This window comes from Coccinella septempunctata, chromosome 4 (genome assembly GCF_907165205.1).
Source record: "Coccinella septempunctata chromosome 4, icCocSept1.1, whole genome shotgun sequence".
NCBI lineage: Eukaryota > Metazoa > Arthropoda > Insecta > Coleoptera > Coccinellidae > Coccinella > Coccinella septempunctata.
In genome coordinates this window covers 26,813,671-26,827,522 of record NC_058192.1, presented here as the reverse complement: position 1 = coordinate 26,827,522, position 13,852 = coordinate 26,813,671, and the positions used below count along the sequence as shown (strand labels likewise).

Below are 13,852 nucleotides of genomic sequence, written 5' to 3'. Positions count from 1 at the left end.
TACAGAAATGAAGCGCTAAATCGAATCTCATAGTTTTTATAATTGATAAATTTATCAAAAATCATAAAAAATTGCATATACTGAAAAGGTAGATTGGCCGAACTCTTTTGTCCTCGAATGACCTACGTGATTTTCCTGGAAATCTGATTTATCGCTGAGGTAGTTGGTAGAATATAGACACCATTTTTTTTGTGTGTTGGTGAATCTATTTCAATCCTAGAGCGGGTGGAGAAAAATTTACCTACGTTATATAGTTAGAATCGCAGCAAAAGTAAAAACAAAATGAAAGATAAACTTCAAATCAATCAGTCCTTTCATCTACCTCGGAAGGAGATTGAAAAGCTAGATGCAGATATAAGCAAAACAGGATCATTCTTTCTAAGCCTCAAGAATCAAACGGAGAAGTACTAAAGATTAGTGAAGATATTTTCATGAATAAAAATGAGACCTACGTATTGGAATTAAGTAACATTTCACAGGTTTCTAGGTAACGTTTTTCTTTTCAAAAATACTTTTTTGCAGAAAGGCCAACTAGTTTCATTTTTATTTTGAGATCTTCATCTGAGCACCAGAGAACCCAAAGGGGAAAAAAACCAGAAAAAATTCGAAGTAACTTACGTAGAAAACACCAGATTTAAGATAAATATAGCACGATAAGCAAGTTAACACCGACATGCCTATGATCAATAATACAATAGAAATTGGACTATCAACGATCTGAGTTCAGAGTTACCCATAGAGAGCTTGCCGCCATCGAAGGAGAATAGCGATATACTGGTTTCGGTCTTATTAAAGCTTCTTCAACCAACGATGATGACTATTCATCTAGGGCATTTATACACAGCGCAAAAAAATTAATGCACATTCTGAAAATCTGAATTTTAATGAAAGTTAACTCTACATTGACTTTATAACTTATTTTTTATGTTCTCTCGGCAAGGTTTTGAACGAAACAAGACACATTATATGGAAGAAAAATTCAGGATTTCACCGAATCTTATGTGAAAGAAGAGAAATGAACAATTTTCAAAATACTGAAATGCTGATAAGTGATAATTCCTGGTATTTCCACCCCTTGCGTTAATTACAGCTCGGCAACGACGGTTCATACTCAAAATGAGTGATCTGAAAATGTTCTGATCTAATCCTTCCCAGATTTCTCCGAGTTGGATTCCTAAGTCATTAAGAGTAGCTGGATGATTTTCTGAACTTCTCAGCCTTCTACTGAGGTAGTCCCAAACCTGCTCAATCGGTTGAGATCTGGACTTCTTGCTGGCCATTCCATTCGAGAGACTTCAACCTCTTCAAGGTACTCCTGAACGATGCGCGCACGATGGGGTCTGGCATTATCGTCCATAAAAATGAAATTTTCACCAATGTATGGGGCAAATGGCACTACATGTTCTTCAAGAATGTTCCTTATATACTTATCAGCATTCATAGCTCCATTATCAACGACCACTAGGTCTGTGCGAGCAGTCAAAGATATTCCACCCCACATCATAATCGATCCTCCCCCGAAACCAGTAGTATTCAGTAAATTGCACTGAGCATATCTTTCATGTGGACGTCTGTATACAAGGGAACGTCGATCACAATGGTAGAGGCAGAATCTAGACTCATCTGTGAAGAGAACTCTTTCCCAATTGTCCTCTTCCCAATGGATATGCTCTCTCGCAAAATCCAAACGCGCCTTTCGATGAGCTGGGGTAAGAGCTGGGCCTCTTGCCGCGACACGAGGCCTTAAATCATATTCTCTGAAGCGATTTCTTATTGTCTGAGTGCTAATTTGCACCTCTTGAGTTTGCTCAAGCTGAATTTGAAGGAGGCGAGCGGTTGCAAACCGTTGTCTCAACGAAGAAACTCTCAAGTAACGTTCTTGAATGGCAGTTGTTACCCGTGGTCTACCCTGTCCTGGTCTTCGAACATTCATACCTGTCTCCCTGAATCGCTGCAACATCTGGACACACTTGTTTGGGAAACTCCAAACCTTTCTGCAATTCTTGTGTATGTCCACCCTTCTTCTCGCAAAACTACCGCTTGGGCACATTCCTCTTGGGTCAAATTGTGTGTTTCGCGTTGCATAACGATCGAGTGTAGAAAATCAAACGAAAGAAAAACTATTGATCACTAAAATTTATCGAGAACAGCTGATTTCAGAATGGAGCCAATTCATTCAAAATTATAATAATATAATATAAAATCATCTTTTTTTATTCCTGCTGGGAAAAAACATCTGTATTGAAGAAAACCGTTGAAGTGCATAATTCTGATAAAAATAATTATCATTGAGAACACCTTCAGTTGTGGAATAAATTTGAGATTTCCATAATGTGCGTTAATTTTTTTGCGCAGTGTATTTAAAGCCAATACTCAAATCACACAGTTTTATTCGGACGGACTGTGCTGGACGCGAATCACCCTCTATATTAAAATTTATGCTTGAAACTAGAAACCTTGTATTGTAAGTTAAATTTTTTTTATAATTTCTTAACAAAAGAACACAAATAATTTTATTCCATAAGTGGTTTCCTGTATGTGATTGTTGTACACTATACTATTCATGGTATTATCGGTGCATTGATAAAATTTTAAACGGATTATATGATTTCCACAAAAATGAGTTTTAAACCACGACACGTGTTTCGCTTCAACCACCTGAAGATGCTTTTCTGATAGCGAATTACTTGGCGTGGTTTGAAAGTATCGGCCACATCAATCCAACATTGATTAGGTAAATGAAAAGGCAAAAACAGATGAAAAATACCTTGAACCGATCAAATTAACAAAATTCCTCAAATATGATAGTTACTGCGGAATGCAGAAAGGTGGAAAGAGCTCTGATAGATCTTAAGGTTGCAGTGAAACACTAAAAAACTACAATCTAGTGTGTAATGCAGAAAGAAGCTTACCTCATATTCTAAATCTTTGATTTGTGCTATCAAGTTAACATTTTCTCTCTTAGTTAATAACCACATTCTGTGTAAATGATCCTTTTCTTTTTTTGTGTTACACACTTCTTCCCTGAAATCATCATTATGTTCCATACTTTTCTGTAGATCAGCATTCACTTGTTGTTCCCTAGAAAATATAAAAATTCAACTATTATATTTGAGTATCATTCATTATAACAAAATTTGAATTACTGAAAAAATTTGAATAACCCAACTGCTACGCCTACATGAAAATACCGATATAGAATTTTTACTAGGAGAAATTATTACTCACAACATCAATCTTTTGTTGGTCCTATCAAGATCTTGTTTCAGTTCAGAATATTGTTCTTCAGAAGCTGCCAATTGAGTTCTCAACAAAGCTAATTCTCTAATAGTATTCAAATGCTTGTGTTCTAATTCTTGATACCTTTCTTCAATAAATAATAGTTTGTCCATTCCTAATGAATAAAAATTTGCCAATAATTATAAATATTTTAAATCTGTAATAAGGTAGATTTGACAATAAATCTAGAAAATCTTTGGCACATAATGTATCCAATGAAATAGTTATATACATTGTGTGGATAAAGTGAGGAAATAAATAATTAACGCATAAGTATGGAGGTGTGCAGGCAAGTCGATGATGTCAATCAAAAATTTTACGAATGATAGGCAATGTGGTACCGTGGTATGTAACCAATCAGACTCTACATGAAGACCTGAAAATTCCCATTGTAAGAGATGACATAAAAATCAGGGACAGAAAACACCACGAAAGAGAAGAGGGACAAACAAATACCCTATTGCAACCATTACTAGAAACTAGTCATCTAAGAAAATTGCAGAGGTACTGGCCAGCGAATTAATTATCGTTAAATGGACTTATACAAATCATATATTGATGCAAGAATGATTTTCGGATATATTTGATTGATGTGGCCGATACATGAAAATCCATAATTTCATTGAAAATCCAAGCTAGCTATAAAATATGCTCAGGTGAAGAGTATTTGGCGCATTTTATGACTTTAGTATTACGGCTTTCACATTTATGTTAGAATTCTCGGATATCGAAAGGATTAGGCTCTGTACGAGACCTTTACCGGTTTTTCGGACTTACGATGGTGGTCGGGTCCTGTTTCCTTCCTCCTTGGTGTCCGTTGGGTTCCTGATCCCCCGCAGTTCTTGTAGAAGTGAATGGTTTTCTTCTGCACCTTCCATGAACTTGCATACCGTTCTTGCCGTTCCTAGCAGAACAGCTTTCAACATGACTCTATAGATAGTTCCGCCCAATTTAAGTTTCTTAAAATTCCCTGGTATTTTCTTAGGCCTGTTGATGAAATGACAATAGGGATGGTATCGATATCTTTCAAGTTCCATTGTCTTCTGGTTTGTTCATCGAGGTTTCTGTATTTAGAAATCTGTTCTATGTGCCTATGTAATAGGTTGGTGTTATTTGTAATCGCCACGTCGATGAATAGTGCTGTTTTCTCAAATTTAATCAGTATTATGAGGTCAGGTCAGAATCTGGATAATAACTGTAATAATTAACCTTTTTTGACCTTAGAAGTTAGCAATTCAAAGGCAAAACAAAGGTGTGAGGTCTTTGCAACAACACAACATGGATAGTTTCATGTTACACAGCCATAACGACAGCTATCGTCCGCCACTGAGCTATCCTCTGCGATGTGTAGTTCCTTGTTCTGGTGTCCCCCATGTAAAATTTTGCCAATTAGTTTATGCATTCGGCTTTCTACAGTGTTCGACGATTTCTATGTGTTCTAGCTGCAGCATGATACCGAATGGCATTAACTGATTTTAGGAACAACTAGCGTTAGACAGGTCACAGTGGAGGTCTTTGGTACACAGTTATAATGGAGAATCGAGAAGGATACAGCGGCGGCCAGATCTGGTTGGTGACTATCCATGCTCCGAGTGTGGAAGGATCTGCAGGTCACGGTTGGGTCTCTTTAGTCACAGGAGGGCACACAGTCGCAACTAGCACTAAGAAATTACAAGTCTGTTCGAAATTAAATTTATTCTGGGAGGATTCTGCATTTCTTAATAAACTTTTTAGGGTTTTCACTCCCAATCTCTGAAACAAAATCAATTAAAAATGAAATCGACGATTTGCTCCTGCGTAAATTCTTGCACTAATTTGTCAGGAGCAAATTAACTAGAAAAAATTGTTGCCTGACAATGAACTGAAAATAAATAACGTTGAAATTATAACTTTAAGTGGTAACGTTTCGGAGTCTATATCAGACTCCTTCATCAGACGAAAAATCTATTTTCGAAAATCTTCTGAATTGTCAGGCAACAATTTTTTTTAGTTAATTCGCTCCTGACAAATTAGTGCAAGAATTTACGCAGGAGCAAATCGTCGATTTCATTTTTAATTGATTTTGTTCCAGAGATTGGGAGTGAAAACCCTAAACCAGTTTTCATTATCCTTCTCAATGTTCGAGTGAACTCCTCCGTTAATTCTTTCTTCATCAGGCTCTGATTGATATTTCTAGCATGTTTGATCTCTAGGCATATTAATGCGTATACGTTATATATTATTAGTTGTTCTTTGCATCCTCGGTTGTCTTTGGTGATATTATTATTTTCACAATGGTTGTGAATACGGTTTGAAATGCACGATGTGATTAATTTAAACATAATTGAAAGGCATGTGATTGGTCGATATCTGGATGGATCTTCTTTGTTTTTAGGTAACAGGTATGTTGTGTCATATGTTACAAATATTGGCATTCTTTTAGGAATTTTGATGACATCGTTTATTGAGGGGGTTCAGTTTTCATACTTTATCCAAAGTTTCTTGTACCATCAGGTTCCATGTGTTTTCCAGTTGTGTATTTCTTTAATAGATGGTGACACTTCTTCAATCGTCATTGTCTCATGCTGCATCGGTGTATATTTTTAGTCTTCAATCGATCTAGTATCCCCATTGAACTGCGGTCTCGTAGTTGATGTAGCACTTTTTAATATTCATATTAGCGGGTGGTATTCATCTGAAGTAATTCTTTTTGATGGTGGTAACTGTCCATTTTCTCTATCAGGTGATTGTATAGTATTTGGGTTTTTTGATAGTAATATATTCTCCTCTTACTTGGATATATTCATTACAGCGAACCTGCAACGTCTCTAAACCTTTCAAAAACATGGTTTCTTCTTGCTCTGCAAACCAGAACTCCACAGCATTTATTACCTCCTCTTTGGAAGAAAATTTACGACATTTTAAACTTTCTTTCAGTTGAGGAAAAAGATGATAGTCGAATGGAGCCAAATCTGGTGAATAAGGGGAAGTGTTCTAGTAATTCAAACTCTAAATTACGAATTTTTTGCATGGCAACATGAGATTTGTGTGCAGGGGGGGTTGTCCTGCAAAAACAAAACACCTTTGGATAGCTTTCCGCGTCTTTTCTCTTTAATTTTTTCCAGTAGAGTGGTCAGTAATATGGAATAGTGATCTCCGGTTATTTTTCTACCCTTATCCAAAAAAATCAATCATGATTACTCCATGGCAATCCCAAAAAACTGAAGAAAGAACTTTTCCAGCAGATTTTTGGACACGAAACTTCTAAGGTCTTGGAAAACCAGTGTCGCCATTCCATCGATTGTTGCTTTGTTTCTGGATCGTAGAAATGTACCAAAGTCTCATCCATAGTAACAATTCGGTTTAAGAAGTCTACATCGTTTACAAATCGAGCACAGATCGAACGAGATGCTTCTACCCCATCTCCTTTCTTCTAATTTATTGCGTAACTCTGATTTACTTTTTTGACCTCAAACTTAACTTCACACACTGACACTTCTAATGACTTATTGTTCGTTGCTATCGTAACGCAATATTTTTTTATGCATGGAACTAGTCTTGGTTAGGTCTAGGCTTAGGTATTGCCGATTCCCGGCTATAATTGCTCTTATGTTATTACAGTGATGAGCTGTAATATTCTTCATCTCTCTTTCTGTCCTGTTCTTAGCCATGATTCCTTCAGCTATTTTCACCATTTCCGTTCCCAGATCCTCTTTAAAATATTCCGTCAGCCGTCCAATGTCTCTTCTGAGCATTTCTGTTTTGTTTTGTATGCCATGGTGGCATATTTAATTATGCAATTTTGGACCAACAGTGTTCGTTCGGCAATTTTTTGCCTCAATTGTTTTCGTTGTTGTTAGTGCTACACAGTTAGAAAATAGATGCAGTAATTTCCTTTCTGTAAGTACTCACTTGGGTAAAATGTCTTCATTCAAGATGTCAATTAAGACTGATAGTTTCTTGTATTTATTGAATCGGTGAATTTCTATTCGATGAAGCGGATTTCTTCCTTCAAACTCAGCAACGTATCTTCCCATATCATCATCAATTTGTTGGTGGAGATTTTCCCTATCATCCAGGTGTTCAGCCTCACATACGTTGCGACATCAATTTATTATTAATTACAAAGAGTCGAGAATGAGCATTTCGAAATGAATTCATAGCGAATGAAAGCACGCTGAGTGAGTGCAAGCGACATGCCTCACGTCAGGATAGCAAGGTGGCTTCACAAGCCACCGAATTCGTTTTGTGGCTTATGCGGAGGACCGTCTTCTACTGATTAGAGTAGTGTGATTTTAGATCTGATGCAGAATTCCCTGCATGGTGACATTGGACCAACTTTGTGGAAAAAACACATTGAAACCCAAACGGTGTGTGTGTGTGGCTTTGAACCACGCATTACACACTGGTGGTACACTGTGGTGGTGAGACCTATCCGAACCTACGCATCTTTGGTGTAGTGTGCTTTAGTAGCGAAGAAACCGCACCATTATGACTAAATTTATTTATACCATGTAGGTGGGTATTATTTTTTCATTTTGTGCGGAGGGTTCATATCGATTCATAGGTTTCAGTTTGGATCATAGGTCGGTTTAACAATTCATTTTTCTGTTTTGTTTCATTCTGTTCTGAGATATTTTATTTTTGCGTCCTCAATTTTCAATTGAATTGCAGATTGTGAAATAAGGTAATGTAAAATGTAAAAGAAATATAATATTTTTTTCTTTTGATGATGATGTTTTGTAAATTTTTTGAAGAAAGTTCATTTGAAAGTTTTTGGGATAATTATATGGATAATGTATGATATTTTGTAATTAAGTAGATACTTTGATGGGTAGCAATACCTCTTTGTATCGTATGCAAAAAATAAATGCCAGAGGATAGTTTGCAGACTAAGGTCTTACGAACGCTCTGAGATCTACCCCTACGCAGCGATGGAGTATCTGGTAGGTCAACCTCATGTACACCATGATGTTGCAAAGGTGGATATGAACCTCTTTGAATATAGGACATTGCAGACTTAAAGTGCACCGCGCACCGGCGAACTGCAATCCAGGACTGTCAATTTGAACTGAAACTCCAAAAAACTGTAGTGCAGTTGATTGTAGATCTACGTATCTGCTGTGCGCCGGTGCAGGAATAAGCTCTTTCAGCTCTCACCTACACAAACTAAACACTCTGCAGGCTTTGCCTAGAGAAGGACAAAACCATTGAGCTTATCCTCTGTGACTTCCCGGCGGTAGACAGAGACGGGTTCTCTCAAGCTGAATTTAGAGGAACTCATGAATTACTTCCCCTATGACATCATCTCTTCCTTAAACTGCCTATACATACACCGGTGAACTGCAGTCCAGGTCTGTCAATTTGAACCGAAACTCCAAAAAACTGTAATGCAGATGCACTGAAGATCAACGTATCTGCAGTCTTGGACTGCAGTTCGCCGGTGCGCGTATAGGCACTTTTAGGAAGTTGGGACTGGAGGGAGAAGTTTATTTTTCTGAGCTTGTTTGTTTACCACAAGTTTGGTTCAAGGTGGTAGGTTTGGTGGATCAGACCAGCACACCCTACAAAGTGTAAACGTAACTCTACAGTTTGGGCAAAATTCGATGGGATTATTCAGCTCTGTGACCGTGAGAGCTAGGTAAAAATGAATGATATGTTTCCGACCTCGATTTTCAAAACATGTTTGATGGCCCAAAGCGCCTCTTCTTTTATTTTCAAGTTATTAGTTAAAATTCATTTTATGGCTCTTTGAATTCGTACCTGTATTTCATTAAGTTTCAGAAATATCGAAAAACAAATGTTTCATTCTACAGAAACTTCTTCAAGTGTATTCATAATAAAAAAAAACGTAAGTTACCACTATATCATTAAGGTGTTGGACTGAAAAAATCTTCGACTACTTCACTGCATTCTACATAAAAAAGTGTCTGTAGGATGTAACATTTGTTTTTCAATATCCCTGAAACTTTACAATTCAAAGAGCCGGAAAAAGAGTTTTCACTTATAACTTGAAAGCAAAAAAAGATCGAGAGATGTGGTTTTGCCTTTCAATCCCAACGAATTTTGATCATCCTGTTCTGTCAGTTGTTTCAATATTTAAGTACTCAAGCAATTTTCAACTCAGGTAGCCTCAAATATGAATTTCAAGTGACCTAATTATGTAAATCCAATTATGAATGAATAAAGTTACAATACTCAGACAAGCATAATATGTATCTTTTTATGAAATATTTATATCACTGTCTAGATGATGGAGTATGGAGTTCAATTAATCATAAATACTTGTTGAACAGTGACTTACCTATGCTATTATCTTTCGTATTGGTAGTAAATGAAGTGGGGGATAAGTTAGAAAAGTCCAGTGAATCATTTGAATTTTTCATAGCAGTTGGTTCTAAGCTTGGTTTAGGAGTGGATCGATGAAAAGGTATGACATTTCCATCAAAGACATCAGTATCCCTTTAATATATGATAAATATGATTATTTTTGGTTAACTGATGCAGTCCTACATACTTGAACGAAATATTCAATAATTTACTATCACTCTCGTTCATCTTAGCTGTCCACCGTCTCATAGCTTCATAAAAAGTTGGTCTATTAATGAGAGGGTTTTCATTGTTGGGATCCAAAACATAACGGAGCTGGGCAAGTCCAATTCTTGAAAATAAACAATGTTAAAAAATATTGCTATATTTTGTTGTGATTTCCTTACAGGTGATCGGACATATGCGGTTTCATAAATTCTATTAAAGTAGATGCCGGAATAACATCTCTTCCTGTTTTGGTGCAAGAAGAAAAAATTTCTTCAACTACAATATTGAGACTGGGGACTAAAATAATGAAACAAGTTAAATTACAATTACAACGATCAACTATTTATTATTCTACCAGCACTGCTATCCAAGTTATTTTCCATTGTATACAAAAAAAGCTGAAAGTAACATCACTGTAAGTAAAAACCAAAACTTTTGGAAACTTTATAAATAAACGATAGACAAAAAACATTCAAAAGTTTCAACCGGCTAACGTCAACGAAGTTCGACTGAGTGGGGATAAACCATAGAACATCAGAAAATTGTTACACCGTGTTACATGTTTTTTAAGTGCGAAATTTTTTTAGCGAATTTTCATAGATATATGGCCAGAGCCAGGGTGTGTCTCTGGATGGTAGATAAAGAGAAGGAAAATGATGGTGAGCGTGAAAAAATGTCTTCCAAACGGGGAAAATAGAATGCGCAGCGATCGCTGGGAGGTATGAATAAAAAGCGGGAATTTTGAAATGAACTGCCTTCATTTTATTGCATTGAACTAAAGTTCTTTAGTTCAATGTTTTATTGTAGGTCAGAAACAATTGTGGTTGTCTCCGGTTTTCGCTGGTTTTTCTAATAAATTTTGAAATACGTCTCTTCAAATGTATAATAAATAGAAATTTTCTGATTTAAATGCGTAATTCAAATAAAAAAGTATAATTATAGTCAGTGGCCCATCCGGTGACTGAGTTTGGGAGGGGTAGTGGCAAGTATTTATAAGATAATGAGCTTGAGCGAAAGGAAAGCGGGGCAGGGGGGTGATTGACTGTAGCTCATCAATGATTAGACTTTTTTATTACAAATCAAAATCTTAAAAAAAATATGTACATACATATAGGATGCATGTCAAGAAATAATAAACCTTTCACGAGGGATTAAAAGATTACAAAAATGTACTCTCAAAATTAATCCTGTAAAAAATGTAAACGGGGTACCATACATTTCTTCGTATGGTACATGAATAGGAACCTCGGTAAAAACTCTCTGTCTACCCGTGTAACTATAATCTCCCAAGTCGATTTAGAGTACACCAAATTTTTCTAGGAGGATTAAATCCAGAGATTTTTTTGAAGGATAAACCTATTGAGGAGATTACACGAATTCTATTCTGATTGCCAAAATTCTTTATGACTATTATTCGAATAAAGAAAATCATTAGACTTTGGGCCTGTTCCGATATTGCTGGTTTTACTGGCCAGTAATCGAATAACAATAGAACTCGAACGACTGGGCCAATAGGCATCGTTTCTGAAATACTGACAGTACTGTTCAGGAATATCGGAACAGACGGCATGAGGGCTTATGAAATTTCAATCTGGCGCTTCTAGAATCTAGTAATATGATAAAATTGGAAATAAATTTGGGAAGGAATGGAATTTATTCCACGATTTGGAGACAGCCACCTGTCGGCGAATATGAGTTGGTTGGTTGATTCCAGTAACAATCATCATAGAATCATTGAGTAGAGAGCATAGACATAGAGACATGGACTGAGCAAGGCCATTTTATAGAAAGAGAGAAATGATCGTATGGCTATTTCCTGTTTCTTTTTTGTTCACATAGAGGTGAGTGTGGACCAATCAAAATTCTAGATAAAGACAACTGCATGCCCGACATGCGTTTCTCTCTGTCACTTTTTTTGACCGTATTTCATGCATAGATAGAAAGGGAAGGCACAGTCCATGTCTATATGTCTTTATTTGAACCAAACAGAGCAACAGTACCCAGCAGCAGAAAAAACTAAGGCCAAAGCTGCCGTACGAAGTTTGATGGCATCAGCACCCCATGAAGAACCAGCTAATTTCTGAAGTAGATATATTGTTCCTCGATTTCAATTTTTAACTTCAATGAAAAATATGATAATATAATAATTTTATTCCGGTATATACAGGATTGAAATTATGTTGCGAAACATCATTATTGAAAGTATCTAACTCTCAATTTTCTATATTTTTGCTGATTATTTAAATGGAAACAGGAAACTTCTGTTTTATTAGGACATAAACGTCATTCAAGGAAATAATAAAATCTTGGCTAAAAGCATTTTCTATTACTTCAAAATCAGAAGGGCGAAAAGCAAGAGCAATATCGTCGGCGTAAATACATTTTTAGATTTATCAGGGAGGTAATATAAATCGAAAAGAAGGGGTAATAATACTGCGATCCTTGTAAAAGTTTCGAAACTATTCTTTTTATCATTAACAGAAACACGAAGTCTTCGATCACATAAGATTTTTTCTATCAAAGGAACCATTTACCACATTTTAAGTAAGTGTGAAGTAAAAAAATTAAACCATCTTTCCACACCGATGATAGATCTACAAATGCGGCTCCTGTTTCCTTCTTATCATTGAAACCCGATTCGATGAAAGTAATTAGGCTCAGTAGGTACCTACTTGATCGGAACAATTTCTATTCTTCCTAAAACCTCTCTAATAATTTTGTACAACATCCTAAATTGGATTAATCTCTCTAGAATTCTTAAAGGGACACTCATTAAACTCATAGGACAATAATTATTCAGATCCGAATAATTTTTACCATTCTTCAAGATTGCAATAATTTTTGCTTTTCTAAATTCAATTGGAAAATTACCAGGATTTAAAATTTCATTATAGCTAAGCCAAGATACAGCTTTTACCCCCAGGTGTTTCATGAATTCAGGATAAATGCCATCGAACGCAGCAGCTTTTCGAGATTTTGTGCATCTAATTGCAGATGTTAATTCATCCGTATTGAAAGGCGAAAGGATTAGAAATAACATCTACAGTAGTTGCCGATTTCCTTAATTTATATAATTTTTTCTTCATATCCCCAACTTTTACATTATTTTCATGTTTCATAGCAACTCTTGCTATATTGTTATTTTACTTCTTTTTTTCGGTAATAAAGTACTGACAAAAAAAGTCACGTGTATGATATTTTTGAAAAGGCCATCAAATTACTTTCCAACAAGATGGTTGCTGTCATCAAGCTCGCAGATCGAGTTGATTGGAACCAACCCTATAAAATGTCCAAAGTTCACATTTTTTTGCATTTTTTTTTCTGATTTTAAATGGGACCGACAAAACGGTGCGGTGGTACCTTTCCCAATTGGATATTTTTAACGAAAATTAATTGCTCGTTTGTGAATCTAAAAAGGCCCTATATAGTTACTGGTTTCCATTTAAAATCACTATGCGGACGATATAACTGTAGCGGTCAAAGTTTGGCAAAATTTTTTGATGCAAACTTGAATTACTCCAAGAATAGCACAACCTATCGATTGTCCCACAAAAAAGAAATGAAGGGTGACTTTGATTTTTCTGGGACTTCCTGCATGCTCTTGAATACTTTTAACATATTTTCCTTCAACAATTTTCGAAATATTTGTTATTTTGAGAAAAAAATGATAACTGTAGTTTCATTTAATTATAATTCATGAACCCTTGCACATAACAAAAACAGCTTTACATGGATTGAAAGACAAGACTTCAAAGAATTATAGCCTGCTATAATAAAGCATCTCCAGCATATGAAATGTACACAAAAGGACTGTCAACGTGACGAAATTCAAATCAATTTATCTTAACTTGTTCAAATGCAATGCATATGATTTTTTTCATCATTAAAATAACTATTCATTCTAGTGCCCTGTATATGAGTTTCACTATTTGCATGTGTAATTTTTTTTTTCTGGATAAGTGGCATATTAGATATGTCATGAAACAAGGTTGTTAACAAATCAAAGGGCATCAGGGATCTCATTAAATTATTTTGTTGTTTCATAGGGTGACTTGGA

The 13,852-nt window shown here is 35.8% G+C and overlaps 1 protein-coding gene across 9 annotated transcripts in view; it reads right to left on the bottom strand.

Annotated features, from left to right (window-relative positions):
• LOC123311457 (uncharacterized protein PFB0145c-like) overlaps positions 1-10,309 on the bottom strand; it is a 55,005-nt gene extending 44,696 nt beyond the window's left edge. For all 9 annotated transcript variants that reach the window (XM_044895445.1, XM_044895448.1, XM_044895447.1 and 6 more), the window contains exons 1-6: positions 10,151-10,309; positions 9,975-10,092; positions 9,776-9,919; positions 9,563-9,720; positions 3,229-3,394; positions 2,913-3,081 (exon numbers count right to left, since the gene is read on the bottom strand). In XM_044895445.1, coding sequence (XP_044751380.1) covers positions 2,913-3,081; positions 3,229-3,394; positions 9,563-9,720; positions 9,776-9,919; positions 9,975-10,092; positions 10,151-10,178 — 783 coding nt within the window. In that variant the 5' untranslated portion in view covers positions 10,179-10,309. The remainder of the gene's footprint in view (positions 1-2,912; positions 3,082-3,228; positions 3,395-9,562; positions 9,721-9,775; positions 9,920-9,974; positions 10,093-10,150) is intronic.
• Positions 10,310-13,852: the final 3,543 nt, after the last annotated feature.